General features: G+C 35.9%; 1 protein-coding gene across 1 annotated transcript in view; it reads left to right on the top strand.

Annotated features, from left to right (window-relative positions):
- MAP9 (microtubule associated protein 9) overlaps window positions 1–9,961 on the top strand; it is a 47,900-nt gene that overhangs the window by 13,200 nt on the left and 24,739 nt on the right. Inside the window, exons 5-6 of the mRNA XM_007943996.1 lie at window positions 4,691–4,784; window positions 6,973–7,229. Of these exons, the coding sequence (XP_007942187.1) occupies window positions 4,691–4,784; window positions 6,973–7,229 (351 nt within the window). The remainder of the gene's footprint in view (window positions 1–4,690; window positions 4,785–6,972; window positions 7,230–9,961) is intronic.

Here is a 9,961-nt window from a genome sequence, read left to right as displayed (position 1 = left end):
TCTCAACATAGTCCATATCTTAGAATTATTATCCAATTGTTGGGTGTTTTGGATACTTCTCTTTTTAATAATCTAAATTTTCCTTATTTCTAATGATGAAAGTATGTTTGACTATGATCTGATCTTCTCTACTCCTAATGGCCTTCTAATTGCTAAATCCAATGGACTCTTTCTAGTACTTACTGAGACCTTTTTTTTTTCTTATAATGACATTGTTTGGATATCAAATGAGTTGTGGAATGTCTCATCCATTTTTATTTTCTAAAACTTTGATATGAAATCAAATCTGTGATATATTTTTTTTTTTTTTTAAATGAGAAAATTCATCAGTAAAACCTGTAAGCCTGGAATTTTGTTTGTGGTATTCTTTGATAATGAATTTGATTTTTTTTTTAAATAGATATTTTTGATTCAGACTTCCTATTTCATTAGTTTTCATAGTTTGTGTCTTTTAAGGAATTTATCCACTTCTGATGACAATAGGGTTATAGTGACATTCCATCATTTATTTAATATATATGTATGGGGAGTTCTGGTGGCATAGTGACTAAGGCATTTGACTGCTAACCAGAAGGCTGGCAGTTCAAACCCACCAACCACTCCTTGGAAGGAAGGTTGGCCAATCTACTTCTGTAGTGATACTGCTTTGGAAACCCAAGGAGAGGTCACTATGAGTCGCATCTGATTTGACAGCAGTGAGTTTTTATACACACATACACACACACACACACACACATACATATACATTAAAAAAGAAAAACCTCACTGCCATCAAGTCAATTCTGACTCATAGTGACCCCTCCTTGTGTTTCTAAGGTGATATCTCTACAGAAGTTGTCTTCCTTCTGAGGAGTGGCTGGTGGGTTTAAACTGCCAGACTTCTGGTTAGCAGTCAAATGCCCTAGGCACTATGCCACCAGAACTCCCATACACACACACACACACACACACACACACACACACACGTGCATATATATGATTTAGGAGCTCTGGTAGCATGGTGCGTAAGGCACTTAACTGCTAACCAGAAGGCTGGGCAGTTCAAACCCACCAGCCACTCATTGGAAGGAAGATTGGGCAATCTACTTCTGTAGCAGTACTGCCTCGGCAACCCAAGGAGGGGTCACTATGAGTCAAGGCCGACTCAACAGCATGTAACAACAACAACATATATGATTTATGTTTGATATTTTTTTTTCCTTATTAAACCTTGATAGGTATTACTCGATTTTTATTAATCTTTTCAAAGTACTACCTTTGACTGTAATTTTCTCTATTGTTTGTTTTCTAAGTTTACTGTTTATTTTTTTTTTTTGTTTCTTTGGGTTTAATTTGCTCATTTTTTATCAGCTTCCTAAAGTAGAAAATTTTTTCATTGATTTTAAGCCTAATCTTTTCAATATAACCATTGAAAGATATAAATTCTCCTCGAAGCACTGCTTTAAAAGGACCCCAAATTTTTTGATACATTTTATGTTTATTATCACATAAGGCTCCTTTAATATACTTTTATGGATTTATAATTTCATTTTATTGTGGTTAGATAATACAGCATATATGATTTTAATTTGTTTTATCCCCAGCTTAAGTGTATCTTGTAAAAGTTTCATTTACATTTGCAAAGAAAATGTGTTCTGCAGATGTTGTTTATAAACCAAAAACCGACTTTGCCATCAAGTTGGTTCTAACTTACAGCGACCCCCATTGGGTTTCCAAGGTAGTAAATATCTACTGAAGTGATTGCTCCATCTTCCTAACGCAGAGTGGCTAGTGGGTTTGAACAACCAGCATTCTGGTTAACAGTCAAATACCTTAGGCACTGCACCACCAGAGCTCCTTGTTGTTGTGAATACTGATCTGTAATTTCAATTTGGACAAAGGATAATTCGTAATGTCATTCAGATATTCTCTATCCTTAATGAATTTTTTGTCGAGTTGATCTATCAATTACCAACTGTTATCATTGTGAGGTCCTAGGTTGTTACGAAACATTACCAACTAAGGAGTGTTAAAACTTCTAGTTATGTTTGAAGATTTATCTGCATTTCCCCTATAATTATGTATTTTAAAACTTGCTATTAGACATATGCACATTTTTTATTGTTATTGTGTCTTTTTGAAATTTTGACCCTTTTTCCCAGTATGAGATATCTCTATCTCTGTAATAATGCCCCTTATCTCACAGTCTGTTTTGTCTGATACCTTGCTTATAATGTTAACATGGTATGTCTTTTTCTCTCTTTTTCTTTTAGATTATCGGTGTCTTTTACTCCAAATGCATCTAACTGATTATGTTTGATATTGTTTTTATCAAATTTGACAGTCTCTACTTTTTAATTGTAGTGTTTAGTTCATTTAGGAGTGTTTAGTGTAGTTATTTCGGAAGGAAGGTTAGGCAATCCTACTTCTGTAGTGATACTGCCTCGGAAACCCAAGGAGGGGTCGCTATGAGTCGGGGCCGACTCGACGGCACATAACAACAACAACAACAGTGTAGTTATTAAAGTACTGATATGCTTTGCAGTTTGTGTTCTATTTTATCTGTATTTTTATTTCTCTGTTCCTCCTTTCTTGCCTTTTTTTGGGGGAGCTCATCATATATTTTTAGTTTTCCCTTTTGATTTCTCTATTGACGTTTTAGCTACACCTATTTGTATTAATTTTTTCATGTTTTCTCTGTGAATGACTATGCAGCTATAAATTATCATGATCTACTTAGAGTCGGTATTATATTATTTCACATTTAATATGGAAACTTTGCAGCAGTATATGTCTATATACTCCCTCATCACTGTGCTATTGTCATATATATTACATCTACATATGATATAATTGCCATAATACAGTAGTATAACTTTTCTTTAAAAAGTGTTTTAAACTCTTTGACATAGACTTTTAAGGATATTAAAAAAATAGAATAAATATTTTTGGTTTTCTACAATCTCCATTGGTACTTTTTTAATATCTCTAATGAGATCTCCCATCTGTTTTTCCATCACGCATGTTTTCATCTAAATGATTAAGCATATTTATAACAGCTACTTTGAAGTTCTTATTTACTAACTGCAACATCTAGGTCATCTTTGGGAGCTCTGGTAGCATAGTGCCTAAGGCAATTGACTGCTAACCAGAAGGCTGGTGGTTCAAACCCACCACCTACTCCTTGGAAAAAAGATTGGGCAATCTACTTCCACAGTGATACCACCTCAAAAACCCAAAGGGGGGGGGTCGCTATGAGTCAGATCAGACTCAACGGCAGTGAGTTTGTTTTTTGAGGTCATCTTTGAGTTGACTTACCCCCCCCATGAATATGTGTTGCCATTTTCTGCTTCTTCACATATTTAGTGACTGCTGATTGTATACTGGATTTATGAATGACATGTTGTAGAGATACTGAATTCTGTCATGTCCCTTTGAACATGTTTTCTAGCAAGTATATATCTTGACTAGATTCAAATTCCCAACTCCCCTGTGACAGATGTCACTTAGTTATTTTATTTATTTATTTATCTATCTATCTATCTATTTATTTATTTATTAGCTGCTACAGTTTGACAAGACCTTCTCAGGTCTTCCCCAAGCCCTGCATAGATAAGTCAATTATTTGGATGAATTTTATATGCATATTTGGGGGTTCATGCTCTCTATCCTTAACCACTCAATCCAGCCTTCTAAGGAGACAGCCTTCTACCACTTTGAGCTGCACAGATTAAGAGATTACCTCAGGCAAAAAGCTGGTAACACCACATGTCCTCAGGAGAAGCTTTTGTGTCTCAAGGTAGATTCCGGTGTTTCTTCCCTTCTACCATTGCCCTGGGAGCTCTGGTGGTATAGTGCCTAAGGCATTTGGCTGCTAACCAGAAGGCTGGCAGTTCAAACCCACCAGCCACCCCTTGGAAGGAAGATTGGGCAATATACTTCTGTAGTGATACTGCCTCAGAAACCCAAGGAGGAGGGATCACTATGAGTCGGATCCGACTCAACAGCAATGAGTTGTTTTTGTTTTTGTTTTTGTTTTACCATTATCCTGGATGGTTTCTGTCCCTTGCTTTTGACATATAATTTTTTTTTACACACATAAAATATTATGTATACAAAAGTAAACTTATTATACTATATTAATACCTTTGGACTAGACTATTATTCTACAAAGAGATGTTTATCTAGATACACAAATATAATTATTTCAGATGTAATAGTCAGAGTGTTCAGAAAACCTCAAGAGTATTAAACCTATATACTGTTCCTATCCAAAAAGGTTTGGAAGTAGCTGTTTACTTGCTTTTATAAACTGTCATCATTTAAGCAACTAATAATATTTGTTTGAAAAAATGTTTTTACCCACTATCTTGATACTTTTTAAGGAATGAGAATTAGAGAAAAAGGCATCAAAACTTTGCTTAAATATTTATAAGAGATTTGAATTTAGAGCAGTGAGAGTTTGGAGAACTGCTAAAAACAGATAGAGGGGGAATCAGTTGGATAAATACAGTAGCTCTTTTAGTGACTATCTTAGTGATCAAGAGATCAGAGCTGTAAAGTGAAACAGATTAGCCTCCCTTGGCTTAACAGTTATGTTGTTTGAGGAGCATTCTTCCAATAATGTAGATTTCAGAGTTATGAAATCATCTTAATAATGTTATTGCCTCTAGAAATCTTTAGAACTAAACCCACATTTTATTTTAAACAGTGTCCATCGGTAACAAGTCTAGTGTCATCATCACTTAAAGAAAGTCTTGGAGATTCTTTCTCACCAGCATCTGGGGAAAAAACATCCATTGCAGGTGGTTATGTCTAATTATTTTACCTTATTTTATTTGTGACATCTTTTGCTCAAAATTCTATTTGTGGGAGAAATAATGGTCTCCATAATTACAGGAAAAATAACATGTTTGCCTGAAGTTTAATCCCAACTGCAGTTTACTAATCATGTCAGTTTAGACACAGTACTTAATCTCTCAGTGTCTCAATTTCCCTAATTCATAACAATTCATAGCAAACTATTAACTTATAAGAATAAGACTTTTTTGAAATTTAAGGAATACAGTGCATTTTAGCCATTAACCTGGTTCCTGACACACAGTGATCACTAAATTTGACCACTTATAAACCAATACCTGTTGTTGTTGAGTTGATTCCAACTCATAGTGATCTTATAGGATAGAGTAGAACTGCCCCCATAGGGTTTCCAAGGCTGTAAATCTTTATGGAAGCAGATTGCCGTATCTTCTGTGTAATGAATGGTGGGTTAAAACTGCCAGCCTTTCAGTTAGCAGCTGAGTGATCTAGCCACTGCACTCCCAAAGCTCCGAATTATTATTATGCATGAGTTTATATAACAGTCTAGGAGCTCTGATAGCATAGTGCCTAAGGAACTTGACTGCTAACCAGAAGGCTGGTGGTTCAAACCCACCAGCCACTCCTCGGAAGGAAGGTTAGGCAATCTACTTCTATAGTGATACCACCTCGGAAACCCAAGGAAGGGTCGCTATGAGTCGGGCAGACTTGACAGCACATAACAACAACAATAACAACAATGTAACAGTTTATAGTACAACATAATGGTTAGGTGGACTTTCGGAGTGAGACTAGGCTGCATTTGAATCTGTGCACAAATACGTGAGCAAAATAATTAACTTTCCTGAAGTTGTATAAAAGCAAAAACAAAAACCTTGTATATTAACATGTAAAATGGGTTAGTAAGAGTAACCTACCTTACAGGTTATTGTGAGAACTAAGTGGATTAAGACGTGTAAAGTGCTTAGACCAGTACATAGTAAGCACATAGTAAGTGTGATGGGTGACTTGTTAATATAACTTCTTTCTTTAGAGCCATAACTTAGAGCTTATTGAGAAATAAAAAGCATAACCATTTCTAAAACATGGATGTATAACTAACATTTATTAAGTGCTTACTATGTAGTATAATTTTTGTCATTTTGCAGACTGGAAAAACTGAAGTGCAGAAATAATTGGGAAACATACCCAAGGTTAGTGGTAGAGCCACAATTTGAATCTTTAGTTCCAACTGTGTTCCTTTTACTGCATAGAGTTATTAACAGCACTAAAGAATTGAGTAATGATAATGAGTCTAAAGTATTGCCTAAGATGTGAATGTATAAGTATAATAGAAAAGTTATTTTAAATCTAGCTTAAACCTCAGGAGGAGTTCAAACAAAATGGCTGTAATGAAAGCAGCAGAATCAAGACATTTGTCAGTGAAGATGCAGGTTTAGCCAAGAGGTGGATCTTAGTAGCATTCAAAGTTGGCAATCTCTACAAAAAAACACTATTTTATTTCTGTTGCACATTACAAAGTATGATAGCATTGGAATAATCGAAGCAATTTTGTAAAAGTTAACCTGATTCTCCTCTCGTGCTGGAGCTTGAGCATGTCCCTTAGAGCATTGAGAGGTAAGTAAAAGGCCTCCTTTTGGTGCACCTTTAGGTATAGGAGGCAACACTGCATCATGTGTGGGGATGAAAGTTATGGAAAACTAGCTTTATCTGTGGGGTGCACCCTTCTAAACTTGCATTCTTTGCATCTGTACAGTTCTGTAACTATACTGCTAGGAACTGAAATGGCGTAGAGATGATATGACTCCTACTTACACTGCCTTTTGTTACAGCTTAGAAACAAAGCTTTATATAGAACAGATTTTACCATTTTACATACTTAATTTATACATTGACAAGGTCTTTTGATGCATCTTTGTGTTTGGATGGTTACCACATTCTGTTTATTAAGATGCTACTTTTTTAAGTATTGGATTTTCTAAATACTTCAATAGATTAACTGTAGTCATTTTCTCTTTTGTAGCTTGCTTTAGAAAAAACTTGAAGTTTAATATGATTGTTTTATGTTTTATCATGCAAAATAAATTATAGAGAGCCATCATATAGAGGAAAACAAGTGAATTTATTATCTAATTCAGAAGGGAGTGTTAATGTTGTTACTCTACTTTAAAATAGATCAGAATGAAGAATTCACTGAAAACTATAGTTCCTTGAAGTCAAAAGAAAATGAAGAGCACTTATTTTTGAAAGACTTTGCTCCTACTGCACCTGAGAAACCCAAGCAAAGTCAACTGACTGCTGATATCCTTAAGGGAGAAAAGGAGAAAACAGAACTGATTACGGATGATGAATTAACAGTTGATACAGTTGACGCACTACTGTTTAAATCTCAGAGTGTCTTGATATCCACCAATGCAACTGAATCTGCAAAGGTATTTTTATAAATTTATACATTTTATTATATAGCTTAAAACTTGAAATAGAACTTTAAATATTTTATCTTCCATTTTTTGTATGTTTGAATTACCTGTGGAAAACCCCTCTTCTGATAATGGTATTATATGTCAAATGCTTTTTACATAATTCAGTAGAATTTTAACTTCGGAAAAGTTTTAGAGTGAATGTAAAAAACACAAACCTACTGCCACTGAGTCAATTCCACCTCATAGGGACCCTCATTTGGTTTCCAAGATGATAAATCTTTACTGAAGTAGATTGCCTCATCTTCCTTCTGTGGAGTGACTGGTGGGTTTGAAATGCCAAGCTTCTGGTGAGCAGTCAAATGCCTTAGGCACTGTACCACCAGACCTCCTTGGAGAAGGTAGTGGAGCCAAATATTTCTTCAAAAACTTGGTTTTCAAGACAATATTATTCTATGAGAGCAAAATAATTAGCTGATTGTGATGATGGCCTTATTCATCTATTTTTAAAAGTATGTATTTTGTAAATACTTGCTAAAGATTTTCATTATAGTTTTTAAAATGTTGTGAAATGACATTTAAAAGAATAACAGTCACTAATTAAAAATTTTAGAAATTTTTCCATATATCTGCATTTTTATAATATGGAAACCTATAGAATCCTATACACTTACAGGTACATATTTCTAAAATATTTAAAATACATTATGATTATATACCTCTGATCATTTTTTTTTAATTGTGATTTGGGTGAAAGTTTACAGAGCACATTCACTTTCCATGCAGCAGCTCACATACATTTTGTCTCATGACATTGACAATTTACCACAATGCATCAGCTTCTCTCCCACTTCCTCCCCATAGTTCCCTCTTCCCTGTGTCCTTCCCTCCATGCACTCCTGCCCCTTGAGCTGTCACCCTGTGCATACATAATGCTTCTAATCTCTATGATTGTTCTCTCCAAGGAGTATATCTACCTAATGTAAATGTTCACCTCATATCATATGCCTGTCTTTTGTTTGGCTGGAAGACACAGGAGTGGGTTCAATTCCAGACCTGAAGGGCAGTAAGGGGCCATAGTCTCAGTGGTTCCATTAGGCTCTATCAGACCAGCAAACCTGGTCCTTTTTTTTTTTTTTTAATGTTTTTAAGTTTTGTTCCACATTGTTCTCCCATTCTATCCAGGATCTCCTACAGAGATCTCCTTCCGAGTGGTTGACAGTGGTAGCTGGGCACCTCTAGATCTTCTGGTCTCATAGTTGCATAGGCTGAGGATCGCATGGTGTACCAGTCGCTTGGACTAATTATATCCATGTGCCTTTGGTTTTCTTCATTCTTCTTTGCTCTAGATGAGGAGAGACCCATCGTTGCATCTAGATGGTTGCTTGCAAGCTTTTAAGATTGCAGTTGCTACTTGCTGAAGTAGGATGTGGAACAATGTTTTGTTTAGTATGTTATACCAATTGAGCTTGATGCCTCCTGCAGGTAGTGTCCCAAGCCCATAGGTCCAACTACTCACTCACTCTGGCTGTGGCCGAGAAGTGACTACAACCTTGTCCCTTGTCAGCTCCACTATATACCTAGAAATTCTTACAGAATATAGAAATACACTTGTAGAAACATTGTCTGCCAACCTTTTACACGGGCTTGGGCCACTCTCCCCTGCATAGACATACCTAGTAGTTTAGCCTGTCCAATCATCTATCCACCCTTATATCCATTATTGCCTTCATTGACAATGTAATACTGTATGTGTAAAAGGGTTCATCTTTGTTGTCTGTTCCTCCTATGCACCTCTTTATGTCTTCCTCTTCCTCAGTGCCACTGTGTTGATCACTAACATGTGATACATTGCCCTTCTCTTCACCAAAATCAGTACTTGGCTCTACCTATCTAACAGTGTTCCCTCCCCTCCCCTCCCACCCCTGGTAACCAACAAAGAAAATTACCTTCCATATATAAACCTTTCCTTGACTTTTCACAATAACAGACTAATACAATATTTGTCCTTCTGTGATTGACGTATTTCATTCAGCTAATCTAATCTCTATGATTGTCCTCCAAGTTCATCTACGTTATGCATGTTCTGCAGATTCTATGTGAAGCTTAATGTCCTCCAAGTTCATCTACATTATGTGGGCGTTCTGCAGATTCTATGTGATTCTTTAGGATTGCATAGTATTCCATTGTGTTTATGTACCATAGTTTGGTTATCCATTCTTCAGTTGACGGAAAGCTAGGTTGTTTCCATCTTTTGGCTGTTGTAAAGAGTGCTGCAATGGACATGGATGTGCATATATCTGTTCTTGTCCTGGCTCTCATTTCTTTAGGATATATACCTAGTAATGGAATGGCTGGGTCAAATGGTATTTCTAATTTCAACTTTTTAAGAATTGCCATACTGCTTTCCACAGTGGTTGTATCATTTGACAGTCCCACCAGAGTGTATGAGAGTCCAGATCTTTCCACGTCCTCACCAGCATTTGTTATTTTCTGTCTTGTTGAATTTTGCTGCTAGTGCTAGGGCAAGATGGTTCCTCATTGTAGTTTTAATTTGCATCTCACTAATGGCTAATGATTGTGAGCATTTCTTCATATGATTGTTGGCCACCTGAATATCCTCTTTGGTGAAGTGTCTATTTGTGTCTTCTGCCCATTTTTTAATTGGATTATTTGTCTTTTTGTTATTGAGGTGTTGGAGTTTTCTATATATTCTAGAGATAAGTCCTTTGTCAGATATGTCA

The sequence above is a fragment of the Orycteropus afer genome, unplaced genomic scaffold (genome assembly GCF_000298275.1).
Source record: "Orycteropus afer afer isolate SDZICR_OR568_19922 unplaced genomic scaffold, OryAfe1.0 scaffold00116, whole genome shotgun sequence".
Lineage (NCBI taxonomy): Eukaryota > Metazoa > Chordata > Mammalia > Tubulidentata > Orycteropodidae > Orycteropus > Orycteropus afer.
Note: the sequence above shows the minus strand (reverse complement) of the source record. Positions and strands in the feature narration are given on the sequence as shown.